The sequence below is a fragment of the Sphaerodactylus townsendi genome, linkage group LG01, assembly GCF_021028975.2.
Source record: "Sphaerodactylus townsendi isolate TG3544 linkage group LG01, MPM_Stown_v2.3, whole genome shotgun sequence".
In the NCBI taxonomy this organism is placed as follows: domain Eukaryota; kingdom Metazoa; phylum Chordata; class Lepidosauria; order Squamata; family Sphaerodactylidae; genus Sphaerodactylus; species Sphaerodactylus townsendi.
In genome coordinates, this window is record NC_059425.1 from 90,418,132 (window position 1) to 90,440,985 (window position 22,854).

At 43.4% G+C, this 22,854-nt stretch overlaps 1 protein-coding gene across 4 annotated transcripts in view; it reads left to right on the plus strand.

The window, feature by feature from the left end:
* The first annotated feature begins 448 nt into the window (after positions 1–448).
* The window catches only part of UNC93A (unc-93 homolog A), a 50,642-nt gene continuing 28,236 nt past the window's right edge, over positions 449–22,854 (plus strand). For 2 of the 4 annotated variants that reach the window (XM_048487412.1, XM_048487392.1), the window contains exons 1-4: positions 16,180–16,257; positions 16,347–16,544; positions 17,531–17,712; positions 22,358–22,587. In XM_048487412.1, the coding sequence (XP_048343369.1) occupies positions 16,458–16,544; positions 17,531–17,712; positions 22,358–22,587 (499 nt within the window). In that variant the 5' untranslated portion in view covers positions 16,180–16,257; positions 16,347–16,457. Of the gene's footprint in view, positions 500–4,663; positions 4,768–16,179; positions 16,258–16,346; positions 16,545–17,530; positions 17,713–22,357; positions 22,588–22,854 lie in introns of those variants that run through there. The other 2 variants (XM_048487405.1, XM_048487399.1) reach the window with 2 other exon arrangements.

Below are 22,854 nucleotides of genomic sequence, written 5' to 3' on the forward strand. Positions count from 1 at the left end.
TGAAAGAAAGGCAAATACATTATGCTGTATTTGGAAATAAATTATTATGGGACAGCAAACCAGAGAAGCAGAGAAAAACTCTATAGACACATGTTTTTTCTAGCCTTGTATGTAAAGATCAAGGCAGTCTGATTCTAAGCATTAAGGTTAAGTTCCAATGTATTTATAACATTCTAAGCTTGCATTAATAAACTTCTTTCTACATACTAACAAATGACTGAAAAGTGGCTTTGGAAGTAGGTGGAGAAAAGGAGCTGCCAGGAAGGGTTGGGGACCTGTCTCTCTGTATGCATACTCTCTTGCATTCGGTTAAATACAAATGCCAGCTGAACATTTTTGAGTGCTCCTTGGGAATGTGCATGAAAGTGTGAGCCATTTCAGACTGATAATAAATACAACGTACAGGTGTTACTTGAAATCTTGTGCAAGACTTCTTCTTTTGAGGCAGCTCTTAGTGGTGAGAACTAATTTGAAAGGTGCCGATGGATGTTAAAATGTGGTAAGTTTTGTTTGTATGATATGTTGATGCCTTTTTTGCCTTGAAACGTCAGGAACAAGTATAATATAAATAACAGTTTTTAAATAAATAACAGTTTTTTGAAACCTACAAAGAGAATACTGGGATGGGGTGGGGGTGGGGGTGGAGGGAACCCTTGCTGGTTCTGCTCTTGATCTCAGACAGCAATTCCAGTCAGCCACATTGACTGACATGGCACAGAGTAGGGAATGCAGCCAATAAAGCAGCTAATTTGTAAAGACAGCAACTTTCAGGATACCAGAGACTCCAGCATCTCAGCCACTAAGAAAGTCATTCTAGTAATGCAACTTTCTTGTGCTTCATTGATTGCTTTTTATGACGACTGAGGCTAAGATTAAGCTTGGGAGAGCCACTCTTATCCCACCTCAGTCTCCAGTCCTTTTCCCTCCTAATGACTCCAGACCAGCTGATTGTTTAAGGATTTATTGTAAAAGTTCAAAACAAAGAAATAAAACATAAATGCGTTTAGAGATTGCTCAGCTGGTTACATTCCTTTTGGTTCTTTGTCCCCATTCCGGGAAGCCATGGCCCAGAGATGCTTCTCTGACCACGTCTCAAGATGGAATTCCCTTCTCAGGAAAACTCTGTGTTCAAGGAGCCACGAGGAGTGAGAATTTTAGGCCCTTTGAAGTTTCTATCCTGGCACTTACTCTGCATAGTTTCCTTGTCCTCCCTCCCAGTAGGAGATCAAAAGGCAAAGATGCTTTTCATAGTCATATGTGACTTCCCTTTGCTGTAGCGATAGCATCATTCCATGACACGCCCCTTTTTGAGATGAAGTCTGTAAACTCCATGTTCACAAACTTCAGCTTCCTAATAATACTGTTTGCATAATATCACATGTTTCTAGCTAATACACAGTTCAGCTAACTATTTTCCATCACACTTTTATTGTTCATTGTTTTGCCAGGTGAGGAGATGGGGGGCTAGTGGAGGAGCAGATGCTAGAAACAAAGTGTCTGCTATGTTCCAGAGTATGCTCATGACCAATGGCCAGGAAATGGTCATGCTTAATTTTTTAAAATGTATTTATAAGAATTATAAGTATTATGCTGAGGGTAGCAGGAGGATAGGCAGCGGACGGGGGTTCCAGCCCTCACCTCAACAACCGCTGGTTCCTGTGGAGGTGGGAACAATGCCTTTGCCCACTACACCTTGAGCACCACCCCCATGACTTGGGGGTGGCAATTCCCTAGTTGGTGCAGTAATCTGGTCATGGCTGCCGCTTCGGGAACTGGAACTGGGCCGGGGCCTGGGTCCAATGATTTATTTTTGCAGAGGCTGTCCAAGACATTGCTGCAGCTTTCCCATTCCATACCAAGGTCTTCCAGAACCTGTGTCCACACCAACGGCGACTGCCCAGTCAGCAGCAAGGTTGTCTCTAGCAGGGCCAAGTGCAGAGCGGGAGACCGTTGTAGCACCTGAAGGGGTCAGGCCAGCAGTCAGTGGGGGTGGCGCCCAAGGCAGATGAAGGTCCAAGCGGCACCACTGGTTTCCCCTCCAGTCCCCGAGTTCTTCCTCATTGGGTGAGTCATCAGATGAGGATGCAATGCAGGCCGCCGGAGAGTACTGGACCCTTGGTGAGCAAATTCCCCCTTTCCTGCTGTGGTTGGCCAGACAACGTATATCCAGCTGCCGTCAGCAGACCACCAATCTACCTGGGAAGGACACAGTGGGCCGGGTGGGGCTAGATGCGGGTGATTCTCCAGGGTCCCATCTTCCGCTTAAGATATGGGAGAGGGCCCTGGATGGGTATTACACTGATGTTTTCACCTTTGTAAAACAGAAGGGTGAGAGGGGCATGGCTTGCCCCAGATCATCCAAGGGAAAATGCTCCATCAGGTGGGTGGAGCGGAATTTCGAGAATTGGATGAGGGGTTTTGCTGAATACCTAAAATTGATAAGTACCACTTGTGCCACTGGTGGGCCACTGTGAGTAGCAGAGTGCTGGACTAGATGGAGGGGGAACAGGTGGGAGGTTCAGAATGCCAACTAGAAGATGTAATCATTGTGTTGAACAACTATCATTGTACTCATCTGTTGGCCTGGTAGAACAGCTCTGTCTTGCAGGCCCTCCAAAATTGGGCAAGGCCTTAAACAGTGAGTTCTACCAGGTAGAGGCTACAGTCAAGAAGGCTCTGACTGTGGTTAAGACATCCAAATAGACTTTGGGTCAGGGACTATCACAGGATTGTCAGGTGAGGAGCATAAAGCTTTCTGGGAGAGGCAGTCTCATAAGTACAAGAGTCCCAGACCATTTAGAGCTTTATAGGTTGGTACCATAAAATAAACTACTTGCCTCTTGAGTAATTTGCTCATAAAAGCACCAAAGACTGCCATATATGCCAATGATTGCAGTGCAAAGTTTCTTTGGCTTAAGGAATTTGGATTACTTTCCTGAGACTAATCAGTCCTTTTTATTTAAACATTCTATCCCACAATCTTTGGTCATTTCAACAATAGGTGGCACTCTAAACAGAACAGGATATTTTCTTCTGCTTCTGTTGACAGACATGAGAACAAATTAACCTGGAACTTCTTCACTTGTTCTGCTGGTTGCTGAGATATATAAGCCTTTTAAGCATGCACGACTTACCCTTCAGCTGTTTGCTTTGCAGTGGGGTTTCCCCACAGTTTTTTGTTTGCACAGAGATTCTCCTCCTGCAAAGTGCCCCTAGCCAAGCTGAGCTGCCATTTTGCCCACCCTCAGCTTCCTCTTTGTTTTCATGCAACCTCCATTTGGTTAAAAAAGCCTCCATAAACCTCCATAAAATTAAAAAAGCCCTTCTGATTCTTCTGAAATTATGGTCCAAAGAATGGGAAGAACTACTGTGGTGTGGGTGGAGGAAGACAGGGAGGAACAAGAAAACTTGAAGAAAGCTAAATGCATGCACTTTCAGAGCTTTGGGAAACCATGAGGATTATAATGAAACCAAGCCTGGGAGAGCCACGCTTGTTTCAGTAAAAATCTGGGTCCTTTTCTCCAATAACTCCAATCAACTGATTTCTCAAAGATTTATTGTAAAAGTTCAAAACAAAGAAATAAAACATAAATGCAATTAGAGAAATGGCTCAGCTGAATACATTCCTTTTGGTTCTTTTGTCCCCATTCCGGGAACCCATGGCCCAGAGATGCTTCTCTGACCACGACTCAAGATGGAATCTAAAATCCTTTGTTTTCCCCCTCTCAGGAAAACTCTGTTCAGGCCACGAGGTAATTTAAGCCTTTTGAAGTTGCATCCTGGCACTTTTGCATAGCCCTCCAGGAAATCAAAAGGCAAGGATGCTTTTCACAGTCATGTGTGATTTCCTTTAGCTGTAGCGATAGCATCATTCCATGACACGCCCCTTTTAGAGATGAAGTTTGTAAACTCCATGTTCACATACTTCAGCTTCCTAATAATACTGTTTGCATAATATCACATGTTTCTAGTTAATATATAGTTTACCTAACTATTTTCCATCACAAGGATTTTTTGACTTGAAGCAGGATGACTGCTAAAGAGGAGAAAATTTGTGTTACCAAGAAGAAAACTTGAAGGGAGTGTATGTATGGTCAATGTGAAGGAGATCACGAGTGCCTAAATGGCCATAGTATGTTTACATTAATTAATTAATGAGATGTAATGCTCCAAATAAGGACTGTGTTATGCCAGGAACATTTTTTGCATACAATGTTCTTGGCTTTATCCTGAGAAATGCAATCTTCACACAAGGTTTAGCACTCCCCTTAAGAAGATCTGCAATATTAACTTTGCTACTCTCAGGGAACTTCATTCCTTCCTGCTTCTCCTCCACACACCATCATCCTTGCACATACCCCTCCATCTTACACCATGTGTGCAGAGAGATGCAGACAGCCCCTACCATGGTAATACTACCATGCTTTGATCCTCCATGTGGAAGACCATTCTATGACACATATGTAGAAAGAAGAAGGCAGCTTTGCAAGTGAAATGAGGCATTCTTGCTCAACCTCTTAAAGGCATTATCAGGAGCAGGGAGTTTCTAAGTAAGAGAAGACACAAAACAATGTTTTGTAACTGAGTGTGATGCAACATTTCCTTGTCTGTTGAAGTGAGTGACAAGAGAGGATTGCCCTCTGTCTCCAAAAGGCACAGGGAGGGACAGCTGAGTGTCAGAAGGACACAGGCTGCTTTGAAAAGGTAGACTTTTGAGAGGCCTGCCATCACTGCTGCAACTGCTTTGAACAACGAACATTTCCAAAGGTAACTCATTGAACAAGCTGGAGCAGGCTAAGATCTATGCGCTGTGTAATTGAGGGGCAGGGAAAACAAGTGGGTTCTTTTTGCTATCATGAATTTACCGGAGATTACAAATCTTAAAGTTTTGGACAATTGGAAGCTAGGGTTCTTATGTATGTGATCTACCACAAAGTTCTGCCCTCTGTGATGGAGGCATACAGATTAATGGCTCACATTTGACATCATGAAAGCTACAGCTTCAGTTTCTGCTATCTCCTGTTAATAATAATCTTAGATAGCAATGTTGAAGAAGATGCTTGCTGGTCTGGTCTATATTTCTTTTGTAAGACTACTGCTAATGTAGAGCAAAACAATTCAAATGGAACAGAAAGGAAGTGAATGTGAGTTTTTAAAAGCAATAGATTAACTGAGGAACGATAAGGAAGTATCTTTCAGAGTGATCGTAGGATGACTCGGATTTTGTGGGTCAGGTTAATCTCAGGTCATATTAGCTTTTTAACAAATATTATTATTTCAACATGCCGATATATGGCCCCTTCCGTTTTTTCTCATCTGCGGTCATGATGGTCTTATTAAGGATCAGACACTTAGGGGTCCCTCAATGGTTTATGTTGAACTGGAGTGCACTCTTTCCTCTGAAATCTTTTCTCAGAAGTCCTTTTTGAAAAGATAATTGGTGCAAAAAAAACCCCACAGCAGAGTCTTTCTGCTTTGAGAAGTGAAAATCACTACAGCAAGATAAGAATGTGATTTTTAAAATAAAATGATGCTACAGTACTTGTTCTTTCCAAGAAACCTGTTCTTTCCAAATAATTCTTAACCTCAGGTAGCTTCAGAGGCAATAATGGAGTTTTTGAGACTAATGAGAAAAGCAGCAGCAGTTGGATTGGATAATAAAATCAAATCAGCAATATCACACAACAGGAAGAACACATTGCTTCATTCCTACTCATAGGTGGATTCCACACAGCACAAATATCTTTAGGACATTATAAAAAGATCTGTTTCGGCATTTTGTGTTCCCACAGCATAGGACAGTGGTGGCGAACCTTTGGCACTCCAGATGTTATGGACTACAATTCCCATCAGCCCCTGCCAGCATGGCCAATTGGAGTGTAGTCCATGATGGGAATTGTAGTCCATAACATCTGGAGTGCCAAAGGTTCGCCACCACGGGCATAGGAGAACTCAAGCATTGTCAGCCAAAGCTGATCTTTTTTCCTGATTGATGTAGTTTCATAGTGGTGCCCACCATTTTGTGTGTTGCAGCAGATTCTCTGTGGAGATTCCCCATGGAGGTCTCCTCTGCTTGCAGCTCATTCATTTGCTATTTTACTGAAAAAAGTAGATGAAGACAATTTGGGTTTCCTAGTGATCCAGTGCTCATGTCCTTTTTCGTTTTTGTTTTGAGGAGTATGTCTGCAAAGCTACGGCAACATAAATATGAGCATATTACAGCTTCTCTAATTTGCAGATGTCCATCAAAACAAAAAAAGTAAAAACGACATGTGCATAGGATCACTAGGCAAAACAAACAATATCCATTTACTTTTTACAATGACATAGCAAATGGATGAGCTACAAGTAGAGGAAATCTCCATGGGAATATTCACGCAGCACATGAAATGGTTGGTGCAAGCGGTGACAACAAAAATGAGAAGTTTGAGCAGGAGAAATAGAGTGTTTCACTCAGCAGGAAGGACTCATCTTCAACCCACGCTAGGGGGAAAGGATAACTAGTTCATCAATTTTTGAAAAACCCAGCTTGAGAGGAATATGAAAGGCTAAACTAAATTTGGGGGAAAGAGCTGTGCAAAGTCCTTCCCAAAAACACTTTTTATAATGTCCTAAAAACATTATATTTGTGCTGTGTGGAATCCACCAGAACTGCATCTTTTACAATGATTTTCATCATAACCTAATCTGCCTTCTCCTCTTGCTTTGCCAATGTAGGCAAAAGAAATTCCATTTGAAATTTGAAAGTTGGGGGAAGCTAGTAGATTGCATTTGGAGAGCTGCAGAGCCTCTAAATGCCACTTTTCTCTTTGGAATTGCCTGTGGAAATGCCACTTCTTTCTTCTGTCAGATTTAATAAGCCATCAGGGACTTCATGATCTCAGTAGTCTCTAGAACAATCCTCTGCTCATCTCAGAACTCTGCATGACATGCAGTTTGTATACCTGACATTAGGTGTCATACTCATCAGGCCTGAAAACAAAAGGGCAAAAAAGGTTGAGAGCACCACAAGGCCAGCAACAACCATATCATCAACTCTATTATACATTTGCTAGTTGTGTCCTCAGCACCCAAGGAACAAATGGCACAGTGGCATTCCTACCTAGGGACAGGGGGTACCCTTTGTCCCCGGGCGCCCCCCATTTGGTCACGTGGGGGGGGCAACATTTCAGGGTCATTTGTGCATTTTTAAATTTTTAAAGTGTTTTTTCACATTCCGGCCTGCAGGGGGCGCATTTTTAAGGCTAGTGGCGCCAAAATTTCAGGGTACGACCCAGAGACTGCCCTGATGATACCAACCAAATTTGGTGATGTTTGGTTCAGGGGAAGCAAAGTTATGGATGCCCAAATGGAATGCTCCCATCCCCATTGTTTTCAATGGGAGCTAACCTGAGATGGGGGCTACCCATTTGAGGGACAATAACTTTAATCCCCCTGAACATAACTTCACCAAACTTGGGTGGCATCATAGGAATAGTTAACAGATGATACCCTGAAATTTTGGTGTCACTAGCTGTAAAAATACACCCTTTCCAGGCACCCCAAGAATTCCCAAGATTCTTTGTTTTGCAGTGACTTTGCTACATTGTAGCCAATGGGGAATTTCTGAGTGTGTAGGCAGGCTGCACATTTTTGAAGATAGAGGCACCAGACTTTCAGGGTGGCTCCAGGAGGGCCTCCTGGTAATTGCATCCAGGTTTGGAGACTTTTGCTTCTGGGGGTTCAATTTTATGGGCCCCCAAAAGGCTTATTTTGTTTCCCCGCTCCTGCACATGAAAGCCTGTGGGCTGAGTTCTCTCAACCCCCCCCCCCACTCCAGAAGCAAAGCTCACCAAGCTTGGATGCTATTACTCAAGGCCTCTTGGAGCCACCTTGAAAGTCTGGCGCCTCTACCTTCAAAAATGTGCAGCCAGCGCTTACACACTCAGAAATTCCCTTCGGGGGTGAGGCGGCTTATAAATCCCATAATAAATAAATAAATAAATCTGCCAGGCTCTTCAGCAAGTTCTGTGGTGGGAAAAATTACTTTCCCCACCATAGACTTCAATGGGGCTATCTGTTATGCCCAGATGGCTCTGTGGTAGAGGTTTCAACAGGAGGCACTGTGGTAGGGATCTTGCTCTGAGTGGGGGCATTTCCTGTAGGGCTGCTGGTGTGAGTCTCCTGAAAGGAACCAGCCAAATTTGCTAAAATGTGTGTGGAAGAGGAAAATGCTGTGGGCACCGAGTTGAAAGTGAACCTGATGCCCACAGCATTCGGCCATCACAGGCAAACTTTAACAAAGTTGGCTGGTTCCTTTCAGGAGATTCACACCAGCAGCCCTGCAGGAAATAAGTGCCCCCGCCCAGAGAAAGACCACTACCACAGTGCCTCCTGTTGAAACCTCTACCACAGAGCCAGCTGGGCATAACAGAAAGCCACATTGAAGTCTATGGTGGGAAAAATAATTTTTCCCACCACAGAACATGCACATCATGCAGGCTTGATGCCTGGCAAATTCTGGGGAATGTCTGAGTGTGTAAGCAGTGACCACACATTTTTGAAGACAGAGGTGCCAGACTTTCAAGGTGGCTCCAAGAGGCCTTGAGTAATAGCATCCAAGCTTGGTGAGCTTTGCTTCTGGGGGTGGGTGGGGGAACTGAGAAGTTCTGAGAGAACTCACCCAGCAGGCTTCATGTGCAGGAGCAGGGAAACAAAATAAGCCTTTGGGGGCCCCATAAAATTGGACAGAAGCAAATGTCTCTAAGCCTGGATGCTATTACCAGGAGGGCTTCCTGGAGCCACCTTGAAAGTCTGGTGCCTCTATCTTCAAAAATGTGCAGCCTGCCTCAGAAATTCCTCATTAGCTACAATGGAGCAAAGTCACTGCAAAACAAAGAATCTTGGGCAAATTTCTTGGGGTGCCTCTAAGGGGTGTATTTTTACAGCTAGTGACACCAAAATTTCAGGGTATCATCTGTTAACTATTCTTATGATGCCACCCAAGTTTGGTGAAGTTATGTTCAGGGGGATTAAAGTTATTGTCCCTCAAATGGGTAGCCCCCATCTCAGGTTAGCTCCCATTGAAAACAATGGGGATGGGAGCATTCCATTTGGGCGTCCATAACTTTGCTCCCCTTGAACCAAACATCGCCAAACTTGGTGGTATCATCAGGGCAGCCTCTGGATGATGCCCTGAAATCATGGTGCCGCTAGCTTTAAATGCGCTCCCTGCAGGCCAAAAAAACCCAAAAAATACCCCCAAAAGCCCAAATTGGTCATGGTGGGGGAGGGTGGCCGCCCATACGCCAGGCGGGGGGGGGGGGGGCGCCAAACTCAGGTTTTGTCCCCAGGCGCCAGTTTGCCTAGGTACGCCCCTGAAATGGCATATGTAGAAATGTCAATTTCTCTCACACACCATTTGCCCCTGCCAATGAACATTTGGGGGCAGACTGCCTCTGAACATTTAGGTTCCATTTAGCCAATACATTCAACTGTCAGATGACTTTTGTTCCAGGTATTTGCTCAGTCAGTTTTTAAAGGTTGGTCAGCAAATGTCATAAGTTTCATGTGAGATTTGTTTCCAAAACAGGTCGTGATAGATATGAGATGTTTTCCCTGGATGGTGATACAGTTATTGGAAAGTCTTTTTTACCTGATGTCCAGAAATTCAATCATTGTCAGAACTTTGGTCAAGTTGCTCAGGCTGTGAAACCATTTAATAAAGGGAACCATTTAAAACAGGTCTGTCAAAATTTTCTGTCTCCTTTAATTGGAGTGCCCTGTCCTGATTAGATTGTGTTTCACCTGTCTGATGTTGTGAAAATGAGCAAGGAGTATTAGCTACCCGTCTCAGTTTCTCAAAACATTAAAGAGATGTTGTTATTATCTGTGCCAGGCTGGCCCAATTGGCTGATGTGTAAGTATGTCCAGAAGCTTGGTTCTGGAAAGTTCCACCCAAGTTTGGCTCTAATTGGTTGAATTAGAGTCACCTGACCGTGATTGATCAATCCTTATTAAAAAACATACTATGGGGCTAGAGTTGCTATTCTATTCTGAACCTACCTGAAATGCTGTGACTTTTTTACTTTGTTTTTCTTATGCTTGCTAGAAGAAGCTAAGGCCAATACTAAATGGATTTTAAGGACTGTGCTAAGTAATATTTGCATATTTGTGAGTGCTTCATCCTGTTTTATGTTTCAGCTAATCTGCTATTTATGCATATGTAATTATTCATGCTAAAGACTTTTTATGCTGACTTTTTATTTTATTTTTTAAATAAAACTTAAAACAATTTTATTTGACCTGCTGTGTGTTCACTTACTTCCAAGAACCCATGTGAGCTGGGTGGCAAAAGCTTAGGTTGTTTTTCTTGACACCTGGTCTCACACTAACTCAGCTGGCTCTTCTGCAAAAGATTATGGTGAATATATTTATTGGGAATAGTGCAAGTAATATGGGCAACCAATTCTTCCCCATCTTTTTACTGTGAACAATGAGAAAATTCAAGGTGAACACAATGAAAAAGTGTGGCATGTTTGTAGACTAAAAAGTGCAGTTTGGCTGTTGGTTTCATGTTCAGCTCAAGTTCTGTTCCTGGTTTGGATATATTAAAAGGATAATTACTGCTTCTAATTCCTGGAGCAAAACATTACTTAGAGAATGAGTAGGCATTATTGAAACTGATACCATCCAGTGTTCAAGAACATTGCTAAATGTTTCTGTATAACTTTGTGGAATGTTTTATTAACATTGTTTTACCATTTACCCATAGAACAGTTCTTTTGTTAAGATGTATTTTACAAATTTGTATTTTACAAATTTGTATTTTACAAATAGGCAAAATGAATAACATGAAGACAAATAAACACATAATACATTCATAACAAAGCATACCAATTAAATACATTTCAATTTACATTCAACTTTTGCTGACAGAAATCAAGAAAAGGTTCCCAGATTGCTAAGAATATATTAATGAAAATCCAGGACATATATATATAGTTAATGTTTAATTTTAACTAATTTTAATGTTTATATATTTATTTTATTACTGTATTTTGTGTGTTGCCTGTTGTGTGTTGCCTGTTGGCCGGGGATTGGGCAGTATAAGAAAACTAATAAATAATAATAATAATAATAATAATAATAATAATAATAATAATAATAATAATAATAATAATAATAATAATAATAATAATAATAATAATATATGTATATATTATATTCATGTATATAATGTATATACATGCTGAATCAGACTCAGCGGGCATAATTTTGGTCTGGTGCCTCAAAGAAAACAACACATGTGCAACACATGTGTTCCATAAATGAGATACCCCTACTGACAAAACCCTGTATCTGGTTGCCACCTGCCTCACCTCTGAAGGCAGGGGTACAGATTGGAGGACTTGTGATATAAAGTTTAACTACCAGACTGGACAATATGGGAGGAAGTTGTCATTCAAATACTCTGACCCACAGACACTTAGGGATTTAAAGGTAAGACTAGGACTTTAAATTGTGGTTGGAAACAAAGAAGCAGCCTCTGCAGACCTTCCAGCGCTGCTGTGATAACATCCTAATATCACTCCCCTATTAACAGCCAGGCTGCTGTCTTTTGAAGAAGTTTCTGGACCATTTAATAAGGCAGCCCCATGTAAAGTGCATTATAGTAATCTAGTGCTTTTAACCTTTTTATGGGTCACAGACCATTTTGAGAATGAAAGCTATGGACAGTGACATAGGTATAGATTTTTATGGTGTGGGTTTGGGGGTGTGGCCACGCCCCCACTCACCCCTGGGGGCATGACCACACCTCCCCAAGCCCCACCCGTCCTCAGTGCTTATAAAAGCAGCTCTCCGAGGCCAGGGACAGCAGACTTCCCTGCCCCGCCCCACCCTGCCCTGCCCCGCTCCACTTTGCCCCACCCCGTCACCAGCTGGGCTCCCAGCTAGGGAAAATGGGGCCTGGTGCAAAATCTGAGTTTTGCAGGGCCCCCCATGGGCGGTCGCTGTGATGCTGGAATCCATCCCCAGACAGCATCACTTTCAATAGTGTTTAAACTAGGGAGCCCAGATTCTCCTTTTAAATCCACCTTAAAGGGAGAATCTGGGGTCCCCAGTTAAAACAAAATTGAAAGTGATGCTGTTTTGGGGTGGATTATCCCCCACCCTGAAACAGCATCACTTTCAATGTTTAAACTGGGGACCTCAGATTCTCCCTTTAAATCAATGCCGAAGGGGTTGGATTTAAAAGGAGAATCTGGGGAAATTTGGGGTGTTTGTTAGTCAGGGGTGCAATTTGTTAAGCTAGCAGCACCAAACTTTCAGCGTATCTTTAGAAGACTCTCCTGATGATACCACCCAGGTTTGATTAAGTTTGGTTCGGGGGTCCAACATTATGGGCCCTCAAAGGTGTAGCCCTTCTATTAGCTTCCATTGGAAACAATGGGGGATGGGGCACTTTGGACCATTGGAAACAATGGGGAACTTTGGGAGTCCATAACTTTGGACCCCCTGAACCAAACCTCACCAAACCTGGGTGGTATCATCAGGAGAATCTTCCAACAAATCCCTGAAATTTTGGTGCTGCTAGCCTAAAAATTGCATCCCCTGCAGGCCAAAAACTGAAAAAAAGCACTAAAAATACCAAAAAACCACAAGCGGGGGGCAGAGCTTCAGACATGTAATGGTGAGGTTGAACCCTGGACCCCCCCCCCCTTACCTACATCCTTGGCTATGGACCCCCTCCTCAGAAAAATGCATGTAAATGCAAAATTCACCATGTCCACAATCATGTAATGACAGGGCACATTTTCTTTCATTCCTATCATTGGGAAACTATTCTAGACATCATGGCATGGTAATGATTTCTATACATTACATTATTGTGTACAGTAGCATTCGATGCCACCCTATACTTTTTTGAAGTGAAATAGTTCCATAATGACATAAAGTAATATTTTAAAACATTTCAGAAAGGACATTTGCAAAATTACAAGAAGGAAATTGAAGATCTTTCCCAAGTTGGGTGTTTGAAGTAACTGGAGTTTAATTGCACTTGTGTAAGCAAATGTGAACTTCCTTGATTTGAGCAATGGGGGTCATTAATCTCTACAGTCTCTTTTGCTCATTTTTTGTGATCAAATTGTATGAGAGCTTTTAACTGGAAACATTTGGAATTCTCTGTATATGTGAGGCACGACAGTGAAGCACAGGACCTGTCTGACTCTTTGGAGACAACTTTATCTTAGATGTCCTGACAGAAAGAATGTAGGAGTGTCAAGACTGATGTATTGCAGGTCTTTGGGACACATTCACAGCTTGGTACAAAACAAAAAACACTACAGCCTTATCAGATTTCTGTGGTGAAGATTCTGTGCATTCCTTAGAAGGGACTCACTAGAGGAGAGTAGAAAATACACTCCCTGCACAGGGATAAAGAACAGGCCATGCTGATCTCAAAAGCATTTTAAAAAATGCCTCCATGAGTAGCCAGTGGTTTTTTTTATGCTTCAGAGCATGAGGCTCTAGTTAAAGTTACACTGAAGAATTTTATTGACATGTTTTATGAGACTTTCTAGAGAATGAAATTATTCACTCCATGGGTATCAGCCCAAAAGGCTGTAGATGTAACCTGTCCAGGATATAGTTCTGGGAATTGTTCCTCACAGTCTATTCCTTAGTAAATAGTAAGCCAAAATGTAATATGCCATTAGTTCCCTGTCGTTCATCAAACCTTATCACATCACAACATTCCAGCAGAGGGCTCTGGAGAATTCATGTCAATTTGAAGAACTACTTTCAAGCAAATTTGATAATGGGGGAATCCATTACTACTCTCAGAAAATTTGAGCCTCATTGAGCTAAGTGGGAGCTCTGGGGCGACTGTCCTGTGCCGCTGTCACAGCAGCCCTTATGCAGCAGGAACCAGAATCCCTGGTGGTAAAACCTCAAGTCACCACTCAGAGTCATAGCACGGAACAGCTGACAGCTAAACAGGGGAGACCCATCCACGGTGAACAAGAAAAGTGCCTGAAATTGCTGGCTGCTGAGCTAGGACCACTGTGGTCTCAGTGACTGAGCATGAAGACCCTGTGGTGTAAAAGTTGTGGGTAAAAGTTGTCCCTCTCTCAGGCTGGGCAGTTTGGAACTGCCTAGCCAGATCGACAGACAGTTGTCACCAATGACACATCGTCAAACTGAATGGCCTGTGGTTCTTCACATGTCTTAAAAGGCACTACCTCTCAGTACAACAGAAATGGAAGGGAAAGCCAAGGTAGGAATTATGCAAAAATGCCATGTCCAAATAGGACGCACACGACCCAGTAAGGCTAATACAACCTGGTGATAGGCCGCCATCCACCATGGGGTCGCGGCAATCCCTTTGCCATCTCAACTACCGTTTAGGAGTCCATCAAGGGATCATCAGCAAAATCTTGAAGTTAGGTGTATTTTACATGGTCTACTCATGTAATTGCCTTGCGATTTCCCAAAGGCCCCATACTGGACATCCTAAAACAGAGGATGCCCTGTAGGGCTGTTAGGTTGATTGCTGAGAACAAATTCCCTTCTCCCAGCTCGCTAAAGTATGCACAGAAAAGACCAATGCCCTGTTGGTTTCTTGACAGCATCACCAACGTGCCCAGGTATGTTGTTCTCGGGGGGGGGGTGTGTGTGTGTGTGTAGCTTTTGGTAACGTGTATACCCTGGTTTCTCTTCAGAATCAAATCACTTCGGGGTTTACTGTGAATCATTGCTCCTTCAAAGGATTGTATCACACCTGCCCTCCCAATTTGGGGGCAGGGGTGGTACAGCCTTAGTTATTACCCATTTTAAGGTGAGCAGAGGGGTTTGCCATCACCTGCTTCTGCCTGGCAACCCTAAACTTCATTGGTGATCTCCCATCCAAGTACTAACCAGAGTTGACCCTGCTTAGCTTCTGAGATCTGACAAAATTGGACTATGCCATGCTGCATTCCCTCAAAACTTCTGTTTAAGTGCCAAATTAAACATTTCTTTTCCCCAGACTTTTAACTTAGGTCTGGTTCTAGCATGAAGACAGTTTTGTTAGTATCAGCTTCCATTCAGGCTCTGAGACAGGTGAGGCTGCTCAGTGTTTGTTTTATGCTTAGCTTCTGAGATCTCACTAAGGCCAGCTAGCCTGGGCCATCCAGGTGAGGGGGAACCGTACTGACTAAGGTCTGACACCTATTCACTGTCAATAACTCTTAACTCTTAGTTAGTATTGGGTATATTAGCTAAGTCACTCTGAACTATATCCATATAATGAATGCCTCGCAGAAGACACCCCCCACACACACACACACTCCTGCTGATCAGCTGCAATAACTAGCTTTTTTTAAACTTAACAAAGTGGTGGATGGGAGAACAAGCTGGCTTCACACCCAAGCCCTTATTTTAAAAGGCTCCTTAAAATGGCTGTCGAGACCTTTTCAAAATGGCATCCACCATGAGTCCTGTTGAGCACACAAAGAAGGCTCTACAAAATGGTCACCACTAGCAAAAATGGCTCCACGGAGAGCCTCCGGAAAAAACCCAGCCTCCCACCACCACTGTGAGGGAGAATGGAAGGGAGATATAAAACTGCCTGGCAATGAGCTGTGACAAAGAATTAACAAACACAGTAGCCATTAAAAACAACCTTGAAACGAGGGTGGTTTGACATAAAAACAGACTTTATGGAAAACAGATGAAAGAGGAATTACATTAGGCCATGTTCTAGTAAGAGTTATGCACTTGAAAATCCCTTTCATTTCAGTGGGAAAGTTTTGAGCATGTGCATTTAACCCTCCCATAGCAATCAACAGCAAATCAATAGGACTTAACTCTGAGTTGTGCCATTAAAACAAGTCAACATGCAAAGTTCCTCCAGAACTAACTGGGATCGAAATTACATAATCTATCCGAACTTTTGTTCACAGAAAATTTGCTGTGGTTGCTGTCTCTCATTATCCTATCCAATAAGATTCTAGATTATTAAAGTGCTACGCAGTCTTGGTTAATAATCCTGGTACTGAACCTTCTGAGCAACCTTGTGATCTTTACCCTTTAAAACTAATCTGTAACTTTATCCCACCCATATCTTGGAGTTACATTCTTCCTTTCATGCACTTTGACATGAAAGCCATGCTATACTATATAAGGGCAATATAAAAATTTGCTTCATCATTGGAAGTTATTTTGTAGCTGACTATAAGTCGTACATATTAATGCAGATAAAAATCTTGTCTCTGGAGTCCTGCCAGTGAACAAGTAATAAGGGTCTATTTTTTTCAGCATTACAGAAGCTAAAGTTCATTGACAGTTATCTGAATAGCTAATGCAACATTTTTGCTTTACAGGTGAAACTTGAGATTGGCTGCTATTTTCTCCAACTTCCCTGAACTCTCTTCAACTGGAATGGTTCTCTGAGGACCTTAAACTGCTGTATTTTCATCTTGACTCAATCCCAAATGGAAAAGTATCTGAAGAATATTCTTGTTGTCTCTTTTGGATTCTTGCTTCTGTTTACTGCTTATGGAGGGCTCCAGAGCCTACAGGTGAGAGGATTTAATTATGGCACTTCTTCTCCTAGGAAGATGGCAGACTATACAGGAAAGATATCTTAAATGAACCGTAGCTTTGAAGTAGGCATGTGGAGTTACAATTTAGATTGAAAGATGAACTACAAAAAACTAAAATGAGCTTAATATAGCTCCAAGAAACTCATAAAGTTTAGGTACACCAAGAAGGAAAACAAAAATGTCATGTTACTTGCAAAATTTGGAATGCTCGTCAGCTCACCTTTTGTGTCTTGTGTCTTGTAAGAAAGAGTGTGGGCACCCTGGGCCTTTCCCTACTTTTCCCTCTACCACCATCGCTGCACGCTACTCACTGCACGCGTCATTTCTGGCACGCGCCCTGGCTTCCCCATCGTCAAAAGGTGCAGTTTTCTCCAACGCCAGGAATGACGCACGCTGAGGAGGCGCGACAGTGTCAGGGTCGGGGCGGCTGCGTTGTCACCACCCCTGTAGTGGGGAGTGCCCCCTGAGTAGCGTGCAGCAGAAGGTAAGTGGGGAAAGGCCCCTAGTTCCCCATAAATACTTGAGTGATTGAAGGAAAAAGCACCTTTTTCATAGCAAAGATGTTCCTAAAGCACAGAGTCCCATACCTCCACTAGTAAGTAGAGAAGAAAAGAAAGGAGTGGGCCTTTCTTTCCCCATTGTCCAAGATGCTTTGTTTCTAGAATTGCACAGCCCTACCCTATCAGGAGCACTGCATTTCCATTAGGCTTCTAGGTGTTCTATGAGCAGGCTGGCTCTGCTTAATTCCTGTTTTGACCAGTTTCTTAATTCCTCTTTTGCCCAGGCCAGGTTCTTTCTCTAATGTCTGTAGTAAACAAGAGCAGGAAGATGTAGTATACATTTTGTAAAATAAAAATCAGTCAATAAATGAAAGCGCTTTCTTGCCCCTCATTCCAGCCCTTGTCAAAGTCTCCAAATGCTTGCTTTAAATGTTTGTTTCTGTTGCATTTTTGTCTCTACAGAGCAGTCTCCACTCTGAAAAAGGCCTGGGTGTTGCCTCTCTGAGTGTTGTCTATGGAGCTCTTATCCTGTCTTCCATGTTTCTCCCACCAATGCTCATTAAGCAATTTGGATGCAAGTGGACCATTGTAGGCTCCATGTGCTGCTACGTTGCTTTCTCCTTGGGCAACTTCTATGCCAGCTGGTATTACTGACAGTCTGTTTCCTATGAAATCTGTAGCCTTTGCTGGGAGGGGGGTAGTTGAAAAATACTGTCAACCTAATGAACATGTAGAAAGAAATCACCATCTAAGGGGCCATGGCTCAGTGGTAGAGCATCTGCTTTGCATGCAAAACGTCTCTTGTTGAATCCCCAGCATCGACAGTTAAAAGGATCAGGTGGCAGGTGATGTGAAAGATCTCTTTCTGAGGCCCTGGACAGCCACTGCCAATATGAGTAGACAGTCCTGACATTGATGGGTCAGTGGTCTGGTTCAGTACAAGGCAACTTTATAGAAACACATTGAGTTGCCAATTGGCCCGGAAAAAATGTCCTGTCCCTTTAACAGAGACTTCATAAATAGAAGTGGGCCATTGAAGCCCATTTCGTGGCATGGAACCGGTATCAGCTGCAGATCAACTGATTAAATCAACATTAAAATACAGCTAGTTGGATCAGGTTAAAAGTTAGCAACCCTAATGCTCGTGCAAAATCCAAGGTGAAAATATTTAACGGAAGGTCCTTGTTCACTGAATGATTATAACATCACAGAATTTGAACGTCACAATTTTTTTAATGATTTTGCAGGACCAGAATTTTAATATCTTGTTTTTATGGGTAGAGCCTAAGTTAATGCTTTTTCTGAGGGACAGTTCGAGGATGTTAAAATCTCCTGGGGGAAAGTCAAGCCAAGGAGTCCCTATGATGCAGGAACTGCTCATTTAGGACCCGGTCAGTTGGAGAGATGGGGGAGGATCCCCTGTTTTTTCCTCCTATGTTGCCACTGGTGGAAAAGGAATAGGAGTAGTCATCACATGAGCCTGTGGCCATCATTGCTGCTTCTTAGGTCTAAGCTGAGTGGCCCTTGGAGCACTGCCAGTGATTCTCAGGCATAGTACAGTTTGCTCTGGGCTGTCAGTGGCCCTCTAGAACACAAGCCCACCAAGCAAAAATGTAGGTAAGGGGGAGGGATTCACGGGTTTAACCCCCCCATTACATGTCTGGCTTGCTTGAGTGGCCCCCAGGGGTGGGTGGGGGCATGTTCCCACCCCCTGAGCCTTGCTCCCCAAACCCACCCATTAAAAATCTATACCTACATCACTGCCACCAAGACTTAGAACTCTACTCCTGTTGCCATCCACAATCTTGACAGAACACATTTTAATGACAGAGAAGAAGAGAAGAGAACATGTCACTCTGGTGTCATGAAGAGAACACATTTGAATGCTTCCTATCACCTCTTGGTTCAGCTCCCTTCTTTGACTTGAAGTAAGAGGAGAGCAGAAGCATTCTGAACTGTGTGTGTGTGTGTTTTTTTCCCTTCTCGCCTGGCTTCCATTTTTCTTTCTACAGATTCAAGACTGATCATCTTCTTGCCTGATTATGAAAAATTAAGAGGTAGTAAGGAATGGAGGACAGCCTTCTAACTTGGTCTTTGTTAAGTGATGAGAGATAGAAGACTGGCTTTAGTTTAGAATTGTTCCAGTAATTAGAAGGTGTTCCTATCTCAGTTTTCCATCCATTCTGTTAGATTACGACATGTAACTGAGGTCAGCTGCTGCCCTTGCTTCTCTGATCTGTGCTATCTTCTGTGTGTCCCTCCCTCCACTACACTTCCATGAGCCTTCACTGGAACAAAACAGCTAAGCATAGCCAGACTTTTTGGTAAGCAGTCTGGCCAAGAGTGAAAAAGCAGAATAAACACGTATTGTAGAGAATATTCTTTAAGCTGGGCTTATGGACAGCTAGTACTTTTGTAGCCTAGGTAATCACTAGCTTCTCTTCCTTCAGTAAACAAAGCCCTGAGCCACATTGAGCTAGGTGGGAGCCAGTAAATGCAGCATTTAACAACTGATGTTTAAGTATATTTATACTTGAAAAAATGAGGTGTGAGGGAGAAAAACAGCTTTACCTAGTGTTCTGTTATTCTGACACCTTCATTTCTGCCTAAGTACACTACAGGAACAAAAAAAATATAACTTGGACTCATGTAATGAAGACATGCAACAACTACATAGAAAAAAAATCATCGATCCTTGTTAGCATCATCAACATAGTACATTTAAATCCCACCCTTCATCCATACATAGTTCTTCTGTCCTGCATTTCATGGTATATGAGGCATGTCAGGCTAAGGTGGATACTGCATGGCATATGTATAATGAATTGCAGTTGTTATCAAGGAACCTGTTTTCCTTTTTCCCATTCACATGTGTGCCTTTCACCTGTTCAGGGAGCAATTGGTGCCCGTGGAAATAAATCGGGTTGCCTTTGCACCTTCGTATGGAGATGCTTCACCTTTTTTAATTTCCTGCAACACATGCGTAGCTGTGCAGGCATACAGAAAGGAACACCCACAACGCCAATTGTCCCACAATCCTATCAGCTGCACCTGCGTATCTGCCCATGTGCAACACATAAAAGAAAAAGAAAAAGGGACCTCTCTGCAATGGCTGGGCAATAATGAACATGGTGTTCTAGATCTATGTGATGGTCATACTTGCTGCCACAGGGAGAAAACATGCTTGGAGAACCAGAGGCGTATTGGGGAAAATGGTGCCTGGGGACATCACCTGCTCCAGGTGCCTCCCCAGCCCGTGCCCTGCCACCACCCCCATGCTCAGAGGTGGGGCTCGGGGCGGGGCTTGGAAGTGGTTTGGACGGGCACTGCAGTGGCAGGCCGCCTGTCCGAGCTGCCCCCAGCCTTCCTGTGTGCTGCCTCCTGCCCTCCCCAGGCTCTGCAGGGAGGCAGAGGAGCAGGGCACTGCAGTGGGTGGCACAGGAGGTGGCCTGCCAACATGGTGCCCATCTGAGTCACCCCCACCTACGAGCCCCACCCCAAGGGTCTGGGGAGGGAAGGAGGCAGTTTGGATGGGCATTGCAGTGGGGGAGAGACTGGCGCACTGGCATGATCCCCCAGTGGGGGAGAGGCCTTCCCCCCTTGCAGTTGGGCCTGGCCTTGGGTGCCGGCACGATCCCCCGGCAAGGGAGAGGCCTTCCAGCTGCATGGCTGGGAGTGGCCTTGGGTACCGGTGAGCGGCGCCCCAACACAGGGGGAGCCACCGGGCACCGGTCAGGTTGCCATACCATGGGAGAGGTTGGGTGCAAGGACAGCACTTGGTGCCCCCTCACATGACCGAAAAGCATGCGCCCCAAGACATGGGTTACCCCATGTTCCTATAGGTGGTACGTTCCTGTGGGAGACATAGTACATTGTCAGGTGCTCAGAGAATCTGCCTACAACATGCTGAATGATCTGCACAGAATGGTGAGCAGGCGGATTGTTCCTGACAGTGGATGGCACAGAACCTAAAGTGAACCGGGGGAAGGGAGGGAAATAAAGCATCTCCTGCCTGTTGTGTTTGCACAGGAGCATCGCCAACCTTGGATCATGCAAAAGAATCGCTAGTTTAGTGATTTTCAAAAATTATGGGTTGAGGAGAACAAAACAGGCCAAAGTCATAGAAATGGGACCTGTGCAAAGTGCCCCCCCCAAACGGTTTATATAATGTCCTACTCCTGTTATATTTGACCTGTGCAGAATCCATCTACAAGTGACTGACCCAGATCCCCCACCTAGTGAGTTCCATGACGAAGCAGGAATCTGAACCTGAGTCTTCTTACATTCTAACCACTAAACCTCTTCCTCCTCAAAGCCTTTTCTTACCAGTCATTTATTCTCATTTGTGTGAGGCAAATTCATCTTTCAATAGGATTTAAATATCTCTTCCTTACCAGTGAGGAAAGTTAACTGCTTATTTCTTCCAAACTCCCAAGGTGCCTGGGCTCATAGTCTGCGCTTAATGAATGTGTGGAGAACAGTGTTCTAGAACTTCATATTATTTCTGTCTACTCTTACTCACTTTTCCCATTAATAATACTTGAGAATTCACAATGGATTTAAACCTTCTCTCATAACTTCATGCATGCTTAAAAATCTTGAATAGTTTGTGGGGACTTCTTTAAATATTGCTTTATTTAAGTATGAGTATGATCAAAAATTATGTCCTGTCTAATTGGGAAGAATGATAAAAATGAGATGGTGGTGGATATTTCATATGGTCTACTTCCTTGTCAGTCTTAGCACAGAATTACTGGGGAAAAATGGATAATGATAAAGTATGAGAATGTTCTGGCTGCCATGGTTTTCCAGACTGTGTGGCCATGGTCTGGTTATTTTTGCTCCAACGTTTCACCCACATCTATGGCTGGCATCTTCAGAAACATGTCATGGCAAGATACGTTTTGATCTGTGGCACAGTGAGAATTTTACTTTGTACCTTGCTTCTCTCCCTAACAGAGAGCCAAAGTATCTTGCATCATTGTTGGGGGGGTGGGGAGAGAGAGAGAGAGAGAGAGAGAGAGAGAGAGAGAGAGAGAGAGAGAGAGAGAGAGAGGCAGGCTGGCTGGCTGGCTGGCTGGCTGGCTGGCTGGCCGGCCAGCCCATGAACTTCCATGGCAGATTAGGAAATATGAGACTCCTGGATTTATTCTAACCACTATACTATGTTGGCTTTCATATTGTTTGTATGACTCAGTATTAACAATGTAATACTTTCATAAATTGTCTTTTTGTATTTTAAGGTGAGTTGCTGCTTAAAAGACATAATTAAATAACGTGTTTTGGCAGGTATACCCTGATTCCAACGTCTATGATCTTGGGTCTAGGAGGAGCACCTCTCTGGTCTGCTAAATGCACTTATCTCACAATTGCTGGTAACTCATATGCACAGAAAGCAGGAAAAATTGGAAAAGATATTATCAACCAGTATTTTGGAATCTTCTTTCTGATATTCCAATCTTCTGGAGTCTGGGGAAATCTTATATCTTCTTTAGTGTTTGGCCAGTCTCCTAACACAGGTAACGATATCTCCCCCCCCTTTTTTTTTTACCCTTTAAGACTTGAGTATACTGCAGGCTGCAGCAAAGTAGATTCCCACCCCCACCCCCTTACTACCTTGGCAAACTGGAAACCAGTGTCAAGTAGAATGGCTCAGAATAAATAACAGGGAGTAACAAAGAAAAAATGAGAAGCAGTTTATTTTTTAAAAAACGCACAGGAGTATATGATGATGGTATCTTTGCTCACTCAGTTAATATTTCTTGCCTCAAAAACCCTACAAGATC